Source organism: Panthera onca, chromosome C1 (genome assembly GCF_046562875.1).
Source record: "Panthera onca isolate mPanOnc1 chromosome C1, mPanOnc1 haplotype 2, whole genome shotgun sequence".
In the NCBI taxonomy this organism is placed as follows: Eukaryota; Metazoa; Chordata; class Mammalia; order Carnivora; family Felidae; genus Panthera; species Panthera onca.
The window spans coordinates 214,738,347-214,754,113 of record NC_138346.1 but is presented as its reverse complement, the minus strand read 5'-3'; the positions used below and the strand labels follow the sequence as shown (position 1 = coordinate 214,754,113).

Here is a 15,767-nt window from a genome sequence, read left to right as displayed (position 1 = left end):
AATTAAAAAAAAAAGAATACCGACTGCTGTCACAATAGGTACCTCCTGTGCTTTTTTAACATGATTTACGACTGGGTTTTTTGGTGGCCAAGGCAAAAAGGGAAATATCTATCGTATTACATAATTCTCGTCTGAAGAAAGCATACTTGCTCTTCGGGGGAAGTGTGTGTCTTTCCCTGTTGCACGTTCCGAAAGCAGTCTGTTGCTCAGCACTGGCGTGGAGAGAGAGAGAGCGCCGGCCTGAGAGGTCTTTCAGGGTGGCGCAGGAGACCCCGACGACTTTGCTCTCCGCCACTCTCCGCCTCCACCCTGGTCGAAGCTCCCCCTCCTCCTGCACCTAGATCTTTAGGTAGCTTCCTCCTTCCTCTGTTGAGGCGCCTGAGCTAAGGGCGGCTGAGCTAAGGGCAGCGATGATGGTCCGCAGACTGGGCTTTTGACCTGCTAAGTGACAGGTGTCCGGCCTTTTCTCTAGACCACAAAGCCCGGCAAGGTTCGCAGTTTTAGAAGCACTGCTACCGGAAACCCAAACGAATAAAATGGTTATTCATTTAAAACTCAGCACCTTCTCTCTAGTCTTACTCTCTCAGGCGGTGCCAGTTTAGAAGACTTAACAGCCAACAGACTTTGTTTACGGGGAGTTTATTTTTCAAGCTGCAAGTCAGTGTTTGCGTGTGTCTCGTGTAAGGAAAGAAAGAATCCTCCGTTGAGCACCAGGAACCTTCACATTTTTCATAGTTAAAAAAGGCAAGATGCTAGCATATTTAGGCTCTATTAGATTTGCTAAAGGGAGTATTAATATATCCGTTTTATCTCTGAGGTCTGCTTTTAAAACAGTCGTGTGAGTTAATCTTTTTTTTTTCTTTTCAGTCAGAGCTCCTATTCTGTAAACTATGCCATCATTACCTTATTTTTATTTTTTCAGGTACCTTTTTTAATCTGTAAAGTAATTTATTAGCGAGCTAGTCTCGATCTTGTAAAAACTTAGGTACCTGTTCCGATGAGATCTTTGTTCTGGATTAGTCCGTAGTATGCGTGCTGTGATTTAAAACTAGTGAAGACAAGGAAATGTTCCAAACAAGACCCTAATTTCCTTTTGTATCTCTTTTCTACGTGAAAGTTTATATGACTGTGGGAAAGTTAGTCTGGATCCCAACATGCTTTATTATGAAGCTTGAAGTGTGCCATTTATAGTAGAAACTTGATTGTTCCAGAAAAATTTTGTAAACATCCCGATAGGTTAGAAGTTTGAATTATGTAACAGATTTGACTTTTTGCCCACTGTTAATATGCGTCACTATGGAGACCGTTTTTCTGCAGTTCTTAAAAGGCCTGAGTCACTTGAGGACACGCGTTCTCTGCTGCATTATAGATGAGGGCTTCCAGCTTCCTGGAGCCAGAGACGCCCTTAATTGTGTTTGACTGACTCCCGGGCCTGGCTGCCCAGGGCACATTAACGGGGGCCACAGACCGAGTCCAAACTTTCAAAATGTCTGAACACACTGACCATTTGAAATCTTTTACATACTGTATTCTGAATTGTAGGTCACTTCAAGGTGTTGCTTGAGAGAAGTTTTTGTTCAGACAGCTTGGCTTTTTAAAAGCACGGTCCTGATTTCTCTGGATGAAAAGTTGCTGCGCTTAGTAAAAAAAAAAAAAAAAAAAAGTAAAATAAAAGCACAGGGCTGTTTTGAGAAAGAGGAAAAGTATTTACAGTTGAAAACACTAAATTGCCACGTCTCGATTAAGAGCCGGTTATCTCTCAGCCAGTGTGAAAGGTTACTCGGAGGGCATGAGCTTCATTTGGTGGATTAGCTTTACAGAAACCCAGCTTTACCCCAACCCTTGCTTCTGTGAATTTATGAGCTATCGTCAAGAGTTTGGTATTTTTATAACCTATGACCTATACCTTTTTTTTTTTTTTAAAGAACTATTTACTTTGAAAGAATTTCAGACTTCTGGAAGAGTTACAGAAACGGTACGAATAACTTGGTTATACCTCAAGTCACCAATTTTCAAATTGGTTTTCAAATTCAAGACATTCAGTATTCATATACTGCTTTTTAAGTGATCTACAGTCCATACTCCCGGTGAAGCAGTCACCATAAGTGATTGATTTCACAGAAGAACAAAATTTTAAAACTCTGTTCCCGCCAAGATCTTTTCTGCTTCCCAGACCTTTTTCAGTGAGCCTTTCATTCCTCCTCGCTGGGTTGTTTTTTGGTTTAACACAGCTTTATGAAGATGTAATTCATATACCATACAATTTACCTGCTTAAAGAATACCATTCAACTGTGTTTAGGATGTGCGGTCAACACCCCTAATTTGATTTTAGAACGTTTTCATCCCTACGAAAAGGAAACCCCTCACCCATTTGTAGTCACTCCCCATCGCCTGCCCCCAGCCTAGGCAACCGATCACCGTCTACTTTCTATCTCCAGATTTGCGTCCTCTGGACATTTCACATAAGTGAAATCATACAACACACGGCCTTTGGTGTCTGGCTTCTTGCATGTAACCTAATGTGCCTCGAAGGTTCAGCCTTGGTGTTGTGTAACAGTACTTCCTTCCTTTTTTATTGCCGAGTAATATTACGTTGTGTAACTAGGTCTCATTTTAAATGCATTGCTCTGACATTCCCCAGATGCCATGAAAGAAAAAAAAAAGAAAGAAATGTCCATTGTACTTCTAGCGAGATGTGCTGTCTGGTTGTCCAGTGTGTCAGAGGCCCTTCATGTGATACTCAGGGGTGGCCAGAGGGTTTAGACTGGGCTGCACACAAACCAGAGTATGTCATGGGATCCCTTAAAAGGGCCTGGGTTGATAACTGCCAGTAAGGAAAACATTCTATGATTAGAAAATAAGACTATTGTCTCCCTAATATTTTGAAGTAATTTAAGTATTTCGGTGGAACCGAGGTCTAGTTTATTACTTATTTAAAATAATAGCTTTATTGGGGCACCTGGGTGGCTCAGTCGGTTAAGCGTCCGACTTCGGCTCAGGTCACGATCTCACAGTTCGTGAGTTCGAGCCCCGCGTCGGGCTCTGTGCTGACAGCTGGGAGCCTGGAGCCTGTTTCAGATTATGTGTCTTCTTCTCTCTCTTTTTGTCCCCTGCTCACGCTCTCACGCTCTCTCTCTCTCTCTCTCTCTCTCAAAAATAAATAAAGATTAAAATAATGGCTTTATCGAGTTATTATTCACATACCATAACATTTATCCTCTTAAAGTGTACACGTGGTTTTAGTGTAGTCACAGAGTTCTGTAACCACCACCACTATCTAATTCTAGAACTTTTCCATCACTCCAGAAGGAAACATGTACCCATTAATAGTCCTTCCCATCGCCCCACACCCCTCCCCTGGCGACCACTGATCTGCTTCATCTCTCTGGGTAGGGATGTTACCCTTCTTGATGATGTTATAAATGGAATTGTTTTTTTATTTCCGTATTCAGATTGTTCATTGCCGCTGTGTTTGAATACAGTTGCTTCATATGTTGATCTGGTGTCCTGTAACCTTGCTGAACTTACCATAGTAATTTTTTTAGTGTATTCCTTAGTATTTTTTTTAACTTAATTATTTTGAGACAGAGAGCACACCCACGCAAGAGCAGGGGAGGGACAGAGAAGGAGGGAGAGAGAGGGAGGGAGAGGATCCCAAGCAGGCTCCGCGGTGTCAGCACAGAGCCCGGCGTGGGGCTCCCATCTCACCAACTGTGAGGTCGCGACCTGAGCCAAAAACCAAGAATTGGACTCTTAACCAACAGAGCCACCCGGCCGCCCCTTAGTATTTCCATGTAATAAGATTATGTAGTCTGTATGAATAAAGATAGCTTTGCTTTTTCCTTTCCAGTCTAGATATTGTATTTCTTTTTTCTTACCTAACTGCTGATCTGCTACTTTTGAGGGCAGCTCTTACAGGTACAAATATTCTTTCATTTTTAAGCAATTGAAATGTTTTATAAACATCTAAAAATTTGAAGACGAGAAGCGAAGATTTCTATTTTTAAGTTTGTACATTCAAGGACTCTAGACCGTGAAAAATTACATTGACCTGAAAAAGGAAAGAAGGCTACGAATGGATAAAACTTGAACATTTTCCAGCGTGCCAGGGACCAAAACATCAATTTAACCTCTTTACCAAAAATTTCAGCTTTGTTTTTAGAGACTTTCTCTATGGGAAAAGTGGAAGGTAGCAGAAATAGAATTGGCAGGATTCACTTTACCAATAGCTTTTCCATGAAGTGGGAAGACACCTTTTTATTTTACTCTCAATGTCATAATGAAGGTAAAGCATTATATAAACTGTTGACGACAATTCTAGATAAACTCAGAATGCTGTCGGATCGGAGGCCCTAATTACCGAGTGCAGAAAAATCTGCAGTAAGAAAAGGAGATTAAATTAGAGAAGACCTCAATGTAACTGTAAATTTCTCTTGGACACCATGAAAATCGAGCCATTAAAAAGAATACATTTAACCAAATTTATTCTTCAATTTGAATCCTATGTTGGAGTGGGAAAATGCCTCTAAAGAATGTTCTACACAGTCCTTCCTTAGTCGCTTGCAGTCAGAACACGGGGCACCTGGGCGGCTCCGTTTAAGCGTCTGACTCTTGCTCTCAGCTCAGGGTTGTAAGTTCAAGCCCCGCATTGGGCCCTGCGCTGGGCATGAAGCCTACTTAAGAGAAAAAGAAGAAAACACATTGGCACTTTTTTTTTTTTTTAAGTGTGTTGGCAAGGGTGTGGGAAAATTGGAACCCCTGTGCTTGTTGGTAGGGATGGAACATGGTGCAGCCGCTGTGGTAGATAGATTCTCAAAAAATCAAACCTCGAAATTACCACGCGAGCCGGCAATTCCGCTTCTGGGCATGTTCCCCTAAGCGTTTAAACCAGGGACCTGAACGGATACTTGGGACACTCACGTTCGTAGCCGCATTGGTTCACCGTAGCCGGAGGTGGAGGCAGTTGACAGATAAATGGGTAAACCGCACGTGGTAGGCACACAATGGAGTATCACTCGGCCTTCAAAAGGGACATTCTGACACCTGCTGCGACGTAGGTGAACCTCAGTGACGCTGCCGAGTGACATAAGCCAGCCGCAAAAGGACAGATACTGTACAATTCCACTCCTATGAGGTCCCTGAAGTAGTCTAATTCAGAGAGACAGAAAGCAGGACGGTGGTTGCCAAGGGCTGGCAGAGGAGAATGGGGAGTTATGGGGTGGTTTTTCTTTTTTAATGTTTATTCATTTTTTTGAGAGACCACAAGTAGGGGAGGGGCAGAGAGAAAGAGAGAGGCAGATAGAATCCGAAGCAGGCCCCAGGCCGTTAAATCATGACCTGAGTTGAAGGCTGAGCCAGCCAGGCGCCCCAGGGAGTTCGTGTTTAACCCGGTGTGGATTTCTGTTTGTAGGAGATGAAAAAGGTTTGGAGATGGATGGTGACGGTCGCACAACCTTGTGGAGATACGTAATGCCCCTGAACGGTACACTTAAAAAATGGCTAAAATGGTAAATTTTTATGTTGTGTATATGTCACCGTGAATTTAAAAAATTAAGAAGCAAAAGGGATATTCTCTTTGACCCTGAGATACTATGCTTTGGCTTTAAATAACATTCATCCAGGGACGCCTGGGTGGCTCAGTCGGTTGGGCGTCTGACTTCGGCTCAGGTCATGATCTCACGGTTCATGGGTTCAAGCCCTGCATCGGGCTCTGTGCTGACAGCTGGGAGCCTGGAGCCTGCCTCGGATTCTGTGTCTCCCTCTCTCTCTCTGCCCCTCCCCTACTTACATTCTGTCTCTCTCTGTTTCTCAAAAATAAATAAATGTTCAAGAAGAAAAATTAAGTAACGTTCATCCAGCCTATGAAAATCATTAGGTTTTTCCATTCTGTAGATCCCTGGTTGGGGCTCTTCTACAATAAGTCAATATCTGGAAGATAGGATTATTAGAAATCAGGAAAAAATCCCAAAGAAATATCATCCAGAGAGATCTCTGAACCCGTTTCTCAGTGAATTTTGCTACAATGAGGGCATCATTCCCTGTATGAGATGCTCTGCCGGATGCTTGTCCTACCTTAGTAGGAGTGCAGTGTGGAGTACGGACCCTGAATATCTCGGTCCCGTGTGAGCCCGGGAAAAGGCTCCTTGAAAACACGTCAGACTGATGCTTTTGAAACCTGCTTTTTCGCTGTAATATGAAAGCAGTATTCTTCAGATTTCGGATGCTGTATTGTACTATAATCCGATAAGAGTCTGGGGTCTTGTAAACATTCTGTTCTTTCTTCAAGGAGCTGTGCGGGCTGACGCCTCATTGTTTTGCCTAGGCTCTGCCTCAGGATTTTAAAGATCTTCTCTTATCATTTAGGTCGATCTTGGAGAAGGAGGGACCAAAGTCACTTTTCAGAGGCTTGGGTCCAAATTTGGTCGGAGTGGCACCATCAAGGTAAGCTTTAAACTTTTCAGCTGGCTCGCTGCCTGTAGTATATAATACTGACTCCTTTCTTACTGAAGCGCATTGCTTCTAGATGGCCAGTGTCTTTTTCAGTATGGGATTTGCCTATAAACATCTGACACGTGGAATAGTGCTAAGTGCTGGTGTGTCTTTTAGTGTGGGTATGTGTGCACGTGTGTCGTGTGTGCGTGTCTGTGTGTGTGTGAAAGAATCTAGTTCTTTTATTCTTAAATGAAAATTCATCTGCTCACGTCACCTGGGATCTTCTCTAGACAAGTGTTTGCGACATCAAGTATGGTGCGTGGCCAGCACTGTGGGCGTCTCCTGGAGCCGGTTAGAACTGCACACGCTCGGACTGTACCCCAGACCTGTATCATAATCTGCATCCTAACAAGATCCCCTGGTGATTCATATGCGCTTGGAACCGCTGATCTGAAGCAATTCTCAAGGCTTCTAGGCTTTACTTGATTTAAAACACCCTCCTTTCTAGCACAAGGCTTAATGCCCTGTAAAGTCTGTTTGACAAGACTGAATAATAGGTGAGTGTGTGTATAGCATATCTGTGAAAAGTAGATGAGAAACTGCTTCTAGAAAAGGCCTGGAGGCCCGGCGGGGAGCTGGCTGACGAGTAAGGTACTTCTGTTATTTCATATAATACTCCGGTCGACTTTAAAGGGAGTTATTTTTTAGATCAAAAAACAAAAATGTCTTATACAAGGTAAAGACTAAAAGCTTCCTAGAATTCTTGCAGATCAGTGCTCCCAACTTATACACAAATCACCTGAGAATGTTGTAACAATTCAGATTCTTATTAAACCCTTTGTTCCTTCAGAATTTTATAGCATAGGTGTATAAGCTGTTTAAGAAATACAAGGACTAGTCTGTGAGATTATATGGGGTTTGCATTATTAATAGATGGTGGATACATATAGCAAATAAAGAAAATTGAGTTGTATCTCCTTGTGGATAGTTTGGTAACGCCTGTTAACCTGCTGTAGGTTCCTGGCTGCCACACCCGTTTAGAACAGTGGGGACCTATAAAAAGCAGACTAATGCTAAATAACAGATAAGTAGTCCGGATCCTAAGTTGAAAAATACACTCTATGATTGATGCACTGGCCGGCCAAATTAAAGAAGCATTTTTCCCTGGCATTGCTGGTGAAGAAGCGGGGAAGATACCAACCAGCGCCTACTCCCCAGCCCCAGTAAGAGCCGAGTCAGAAGAGGGAAAGCAGAGACCGGACCAGAGAGCCGTGGGGGAGGCCAGACTCCACCTATAGGGGTGGCGGTGGGGGTGGGGGGTGTGCGTGTCCGATGGCGGAAGCTCTGCACTGAAAACACTTATGCTGGTAGTTCCTACTGACCCTGAGTCCTCAAAAACCGGTCAAATTACATTGGACATACTCATTGTGGTGTAAGACAGGACAAGCGTGCTGTATTTTAGAAGTAGTATTAGAGATTTTAGAAGGTTTGGTGTGTATTTTGATGCTTAAAGGATTGACATTTATCCACAATGAAGAATATAAACGGACCCTGTATATTACCCAAATCTCACCGGCCTCAGTTATTTTGGATACTTGACCATCACCGGGCACTTTCTGGAGGGACACGCAGGAGCTTTCTGCAGGTGCCTGCAGCAGCTTTTGGTTTGACAGATAAGGTCCAGCTTTTGGTTACACGTTAACCTTCTCTCTCCTAATTTCCTAAACTTTTCAGAGGTCATGGAGGGACGCATATAGTGCCATGCCGATGTCTGTAGTGTTCTCTCTTTCTTCCACCAGGGCTGTGTACTTTGCGTGTTACTCCAAAGCCAAAGAGCAGTTCAATGGCATTTTCGTGCCTAACAGTAATACTGTGCATATTTTCTCAGCCGGCTCTGCAGGTAGGTCACCCCCAGTGAGTGGAGACAAGCTTCTCGCTTTCCTGAAGCACGTGTTGTGCCATGCAGCTTTGTCCAGGAATTCGAAATTCGCTCTCTTCCTTTTTTGCCTCAAACCATTTTTCTGGCGCTTCATGTTAGAACTAAGGAAGCATGAATGTTCGAGAATAGTTTGTAACTTGGTTCCATTTTCCCCAATAACTAAAACTTTTATTCTCCCTCAGAATTTACATGTGCCCATGCGTACTGCTGGTCAGTGTTCTGTTTCTTTTAAAGGAATATTGGGCGCCTGGGGGCTCAGTCGGTTAAGCATCCGACTTCGGCTCAGGTCATGATCTCTCGGTTTGTGCGTTCGAGCCCCGCGTTGGGTTCTGGGCTGACAGCTCAGAGCCTAGAGTCTGCTTCGGATTCTGTGTCTCCCTCTCTCTGCCCCTCCCCCCCCCACACACACTCTTTTTCTCTGTCTCTCTCTCTCTCAAAAATACAGAAACATGAAAAAAATTAAAAATAAATAAAAATAAAGGCATATTAATGCATTTTCATGTCTTTCTGTTTCATTAAATTATTTGAAAAATTCGAGGGCTTTTTTGTGACTCCCCACGGTGTCCAGTGTTACCCTGTGTACTATTGGCATTTCTGGCCTTAACAACTGGACACTGTGACGGGGGCTTGGGGCTTGTGGAGTGTTCTTTGAGTAAGGCTCCTACCAGATCAGATAGTATCTATTCTCTTGAGGGAGTCATTGCACTTACTCTAGAAAATTCGTAACAGGATTTATTCCCCCAGGAAATACTTGGAAAAGACCACGGACTTGCAGATTGCTGAGGGAAGGCTACGTCTTTACGGATATTGTATGCGGTTTTCGTTTTTTGTTTTTAAAGATCTTTTTTTTTTTTTTTTTTTTTAAGTAATCTCTACCCCCAGCCTGGGGCTCGAACTCATGACCCCGAGATCGAGAGTCACACACTACACTGACCGAGCCAGCCAGGAGCCCCTGAGTGTCATTTGATGACTTGTGTAGATAGAAGGTATTTCGGAGAACCTAAATTGGCATTCTGTGAAAAATCTCTGCCTTCTGCCGGCCTGTGAGGTGTGCGTCCACCAGTCTTGTCTGCCTCTGTCGCTCCAGACCGAAGTTCTAGTAGCCCATCTGAGTAGTCACGGATAATAATTACTGGACCCCAAGCAGGAGGATAGTGAACGCAGAGCTGCTTCTCACAAGAGAAAGGGGACCCCACTGAACATGGAGGTCCGGGGCGGGGGGACACGCGGAGCGGGAGCCAGTGGGTCCTCACTTCCGAGGGCGGTAGCGAGCCCGGAGCTCCACCCTGTCATCGGTTTTGTAACTTTTGCCACATTAACTCAGAGGAACCTTTGGTAAGGAAAGCGGACCCAGGAGGAGTTTTCTAAACCACTGTCTGGGTTCCTAATGAACCCGCTTCGGACCGTGGAGAGGACGAGGAATTCAGAACTCGCTGTGTGTCAGGCTGACACCGCGACACTGTGCGTCTTGGTTGGTCTGGAACAGTCAGTAGTATTAAGATGAGGAAGACCGACTTTAAAAAAATGGTTCCTAAAAGCGTATCAGTCTTAAAACTTCAATTTCTTGAAGTGATGAGTTGGGTATTAAAATGTAGGTGTTTGAATTCAGATAAGTGGAGATTTCGTGGCTTCTGTTTTACATTTGATATAAGGTGACCTTTTTGGGTTAGATCACCAGCTTCTTAAAACATACTTCTGGACCTGAAATTTATAAATTGAGGTTTAGAATAGTTTCCGTATTTACCGTAGAGATTAGATTTACCAAAATATCAACAGCACCACCTACAGGTTGGAGAGACTTGACAGGGCTCTAGAAAATTGAGAGATTTCTTTTAGGTCCAGCATAACAATGGATGTTACATTTTAGGGGACTGTAACTTCCATCTGCAGTATAGAACTGCTTCTTACTATTCCTTTTTTTTTTTTTTTTAAGTTTATTTATTTCGAGAGAGAGAGCGAGCACAGGGGAGGGGCAGAGAGAGAGAGAATGCCAAGCAGCCTCCACACTCAGCATGGGGGACGATGTGTGGCTCGAATGCACACACCGTGAGATTATGACCTGAGCCAAAGCCCGATGCTCAACCGACTGAACCATCCCGGTGCCCGTATCTATTTTTAGTATTAAGCCATTTAACTCCTGACCTCAAAGTTTATCATATGAAATAGACAACTTTAATAAACACGGACTGTGTTCAATGATGATATCTTCTGGATTTTATCTTCCAGCTTTTGTCACAAATACCTTAATGAATCCTATATGGATGGTTAAAACCCGGATGCAGCTGGAACGGAAGTAAGTTACCAATTGTTCCTTCCTTAATATTCTTGGGATCTTTTTCTTCCTCCCGATTCCAGTGGTGAAGTGATGAGTACGGAGTCCTTAGCCATCCCCATCCTGGTTTTTTTTCTGAACATAAGCCTATGTAGAAACCCCTTTTGTTTTGAGATGTGTGTTGCCAGGCACCGTGGGGAGGTGAAGGCCAACAGAAACAACACCCAACAGAGGTTAGCAGTTCACTCACCCGTGGCCCCTGAGGTGCTCCTGACTTCCTCTCGGATGGTTGGTGGGTCTCTAGGCCGACCCCACCCCCAGTTGGAGCCCTGAGGGATCTCCTCCAGATGGCCTCTCTCTCAAGTGGGCAGAGGGTAGGACAAGGGTGGGTCAAGGGTAGGACAGCAAGTGCTGTCAGGCCTCCAGGGAGCTAATAAAAAATGTTTTAAGTTTATTTTTATTTATTTTGAGAGAGAGAGAGAGTGGGGGGAGGGAGGAGAGAGAGAGGGAGAGCGAGAATCCCAAGCAGGCTCCACGCTGCCAGCACAGAGCCGGATATGAGATCATGACCTGAGCCTGAGTCAGATGCTTAACCGACGGAGCCACGCAGGCGCCCCTGTACTAGAATTCTTAGAACTCTTGTGTGACTGCGTCGTGGGGAAATGCGTGTGGGCTCTGGAAACTTTCAGCTAGTCTAGTCTAACTCTGAGCCACCTCTAAAGGGAGAACTAGAACATCCCCTGGAAGCGTAGCTAGGGGTCTGCCTTAGCTTTTCTAGTGACCACAAAAACCTCTGAATTGGTCTCAGATTCCATGTTGCCCCCGAGCCATTCTGTGCGAAAGAACCTTCTAGAATGTATCAGATCTCATTATTTTGGACAGATCACTCGCTCACTCCTTCCAGGAGTCTTGTTTTCTCTCACGGCCACATCCTAACTGCTGGGCTTAACATCCAAGGTCCTTTGCAGTTTTCTAAAACTGTCGTGTGCTCTTACGCGTCCGTCTCCCCGTGTGCTGTCCCTCGCCAGGACTCCCTCTCCCCCTCTGGTCCCTCAAGAACACCTGCTCGTCCTTGAGGCTTCTGAGCCGCATCCTCTCCTGGAAACCTTTGGTGATGACTCCGCACTTCAGGTGTGCCACACAGAGTCACTCCTGCTTAGTCGCACGTCCGTGTGCAAGTCAGCTCAGAGCCTTTATGTGCGCTCTTTTAAATCCGCCTGGGAACGCTCCACGTTGAGGACATTTTAAAGCTTTGTTTGGATGGGCTCTGCTAACACGTCCTGCAACAACGAGCGTGGATGCTTGCTGTGCACTGGTCACTGGGGAAACAGCAGGGATTAAGACCTAGGCCCTGCCTTCCAGAAGCTCACAGCTTTACAGAAATAAAGAGCATTAGAGTCTAACGAGATAGGGGCCGGAAATGGTAAGGACCCCAAAGGGTCCCTAGTGCACTCCAGGCAGGGTGGGCACAGGGAGGACCTCCTCCAGCAGTGATGGCCCCTTACCTTCTGGAAAATAACTGGGGGTGGGCCGCACGGCAGGTGCATCGGGCAGAGAACGGAGTGTGGGGAATGTCTAGAGAAGCCTTGTTCGCAGGGAGCTCAAAGAAGGGAAACATCTGGAGTATGCTGCGCCTGCACGTGCTAAAGCAGGGGGAGGAGCCAAGGCTGCAGAAATGCGGGGGGGGGGGGGGGGGGACACATTCTTAAAAACCCTGGGAGGGCTTGGAATTTGGCCTTGGGCTGTATTTTGAGGGCCATGGAGAGCCATTAGAGCCATGGTTCAGGGCAGGAGTGGGGAACGCTTTGTCCCCCAGGGGACGTTTGACAGTGTGTGGAGACCTTGTGACGATTCAGGTAGGGTGCTGCTGGCATCTACTGGGTAAAGGTCGGGGTACTGCTAAACTTCCCATGATGCATAGGACAGCTTCCACAACAGATAATCATCTAGCTGAGAGTGTCAGTGCCCAGGCTGAGAAGCCCTGCATTAGAGGATTTTAAGCAGGGCAGTGGTGTGGTTGGCTCAGTGCTAGAAAGGTCGCTCCAGCTAGGATGTGGAAAGACACAGTGAAGAAGCGAGAGAGCCTGCTGTGACCGGTTGGAAGCGGTGGGCTTTAGCCCCAAGGGAGGGGTCTTTGATGGGGGCCAGTGGAAACAGGGTCAGGTCCCAGGATTCGGCTTGCATCGGGCAGTTTAGGATGCTTTCTATCATGAGCCAAGAGCAGCCAAGCCTAAGGCCTTTTATTAGTTATTGGGCAGCATTTCCATGTTCATAATTTCATAAATTGAGAAATAATGGGATCTGGAGACTCAGGTTAAGAAAGCACTCCCTTACACTCACTGCCCAGTCAGAATGTTGGTGAGGTTTCCTTCAGCATTTTCTTAAAACCTGTTTGTACCATGATTGTAATTTCACTCTGCATGTAATTTTGTCCTGCTTTCTGCTCACGCGGTTCCGCCTAGCTTCCTGCCTTTACAACTATTTCAATCTGGTGTGTGTATCATGGTTTACTTATCTATTTCTATTTTTAGATATTTGGATTGTTCTGATTATATTGCGGTTGTGTTTTCCTCTGTGATGAACATCTTCCTTTGTATAGCTCTTTGCAAAATTAGGTCAGAAGCTCTGGACATGTTTTTAGGACTCTTGGTACAGATGCACGTAGTGTTCTCTGGGCTTATCAGGTGTCCCATCTGGTGGGCTAGGGCTCAGCCAAACACAGAAGAAGGAAGACACATGTCACCTGCCGTGCGTATCATTTCTCTTTATGCTCAGCGCTCAGTTTTTGCGGCTCGGGACGGGAACCGGGCTCGTGAGTGTGCCTTTTAACGGCTTTCGCTGGTCTTGTGTCCACAGAGTGAGAGGCTCCAAGCAGATGAACACACTCCAGTGTGCTCGCTACGTTTACCAGACGGAAGGCGTTCGTGGCTTCTACAGGGGATTAACCGCCTCGTATGCCGGGATTTCAGAAACCATCATCTGTTTTGCTATTTATGAAAGTTTAAAGAAGTATCTGAAAGAAGCTCCATTAGCCTCTTCTACAAATGGGACTGAGAAAAATTCCACGAGTTTTTTTGGACTTATGGCAGCCGCTGCTATTTCTAAAGGATGTGCTTCCTGCATTGCTTATCCACACGGTGTGTTTTGCTTTTTCTTCCCAAACAGTAGAACAGCCGTGAGGTTCGTGGCGTTTGGCGGTATTATCTAGCGTATCCGCAGCTCACATTGAAGTGCAGACACCTGCGGGTGCTAAGTAACAGGGGACGTGTGGAACTGGCTTCAGCTGTCTGTAGGTTACACGAGTGGCAGGAACTCAGCTCTACTCCGTTCCAGCTAATTGTGGCCAAAATGTACTGTGCAGAATGTGGGCCCTGTGTTGTAGAACTTGAGATGTTTTCAAAGAAGCCAAAAATCTGGATTTTATTTAACATTCCTCGATTTAAAAAAATGATACGAGTGCCAAACTAAACAAAACAAAACAACAAACCTCTCAGCTTCCACTTTGTGCTGAGTAAGGCTACTCTGCTAAGTCCATTTTTTAAGGAATTATAGACGTAATGTTCCACTGACCTACTTAAAAAAATAGCTTAGTTTATTGTACCGCGAAAAACAGGTTTTGTTTTCAAAAGCCTGCTACACTGTCGGCTATGACAAATGTACCTGTCATTTCACAAGCAGGTAATTGAGTTCCCATCACATACTAGGGCACGAAGCAGCCCCACGGGGCTCACGGAGAAGAGGGCGGGACACCTCCGGTGGGGTAGGGAGACAGAAGCGTGTGCACTGAGGTCTGCGAGACAAGCAGTGACAGGTGTCATGCTGGGGGTGCCTGGGCGGGGGAGGGCCAGGTGTGCAAAGGTTTGAGAATGGAGGAGGCGGCTTTTAAGCTGGACAGAGTGGAGAAGGATTTTAGTAGGAGAGAAGGTTGGGGAGTACATGAAAAAAAAAATCGTGTTAATGATACTGTCACACTTAATAAAAATTACACCTTCCGTGAAATTACAGTGTTGGTTTAATTGAGAGTAGAAAACCACAGACTGTCTTTAAATGAAGTCCCATTCAAACCAAGCTTTTTTTAATCCCTTAAAAATTACTTTGTAGTTTTGTATTACATGCAATGTCCCTAATGGACCATTTCCCAGAGTCAGAAAAGGTTCTAAAAAGATTGTGACTTCTCATTGTTCCGAAGTGACCGTGCTGTCCAAACAGAGCCGAGATGGCAAATAGCCGGAGATGTACGTTGACAGTCCTGGGGCCGTGTGCTTTGAATTCTCTCATCGTATTGCCTGATAATGCGGTCCGTTCGTAGCATAAAGTATGTGTTTCTCTCTGCAGAAGTCATAAGGACACGGCTCCGGGAGGAAGGCACCAAGTACAAGTCTTTCATCCAGACCGCTCGGCTGGTCTTCCGGGAAGAAGGTTACCTTGCCTTTTACAGGGGACTCTTTGCCCAGCTCATCCGGCAGATACCGAATACTGCCATCGTGTTGTCTACCTATGAGTTAATTGTGTACCTGTTAGAAGACCGTACTCAGTAAGAGGCCAGAAAATTGTGCTCTAGAATAAAATTGAAAAACTCTAGAGAATTTTTTTTTCCGTTGATGTTTAAGAACGTTTGGGACGGAAACAGGAAAGGCCGTAAGATTTGTGGCTCGTATCACCTGTCGGACATTTCCTTTTGGATTCGTGTTTTCTGGAAGGTTTAAATTCATTAACGTTAATAGTTAATTATCACTTTGGTGTTTTGTTTTGTTTTTTTTTTTAACTTAAGAGGATTCAGGATTGAGCAGCAGCTAAATTAAATCATGCTATTTAATTTCAGTATAAATTTGGTTTGTGTCCTTTTTTTATGTTCACTGTGCTATAAACTATGGCTGAGGAATTTAGTGAAATGTAACCCTAGAAATGCAGAGAGAACCTGTAAAATCAGAATCCAACTTGTTTCGTAATCTGAAGCCACACTGCTGAACAGTAAGAGGTGTCACATTTTGGTGGCACTGGGTGGACCAGGACAGACTTCCCAGCCATTTTTCTTTTCTATACATTTCCAAGTCTCGTGCAGATTGATAATTTAAGCTTTCAGGCTACTGAGTCAAAAAAAAAATAAATTAATTAAAACTTTC

At 44.8% G+C, this 15,767-nt stretch overlaps 1 protein-coding gene across 2 annotated transcripts in view; it reads left to right on the top strand.

The window, feature by feature from the left end:
• The window catches only part of SLC25A33 (solute carrier family 25 member 33), a 33,941-nt gene extending 18,174 nt beyond the window's left edge, over nt 1-15,767 (top strand). The window contains exons 2-7 of one of the 2 annotated variants that reach the window (XM_060622287.3): nt 5,412-5,508; nt 6,365-6,442; nt 8,233-8,333; nt 10,599-10,665; nt 13,501-13,781; nt 14,980-15,767. In XM_060622287.3, the coding sequence (XP_060478270.1) occupies nt 5,432-5,508; nt 6,365-6,442; nt 8,233-8,333; nt 10,599-10,665; nt 13,501-13,781; nt 14,980-15,182 (807 nt within the window). In that variant the 5' untranslated portion in view covers nt 5,412-5,431 and the 3' untranslated portion in view covers nt 15,183-15,767. The remainder of the gene's footprint in view (nt 1-5,411; nt 5,509-6,364; nt 6,443-8,232; nt 8,334-10,598; nt 10,666-13,500; nt 13,782-14,979) is intronic. The other variant, XM_060622286.3, reaches the window with a different exon arrangement.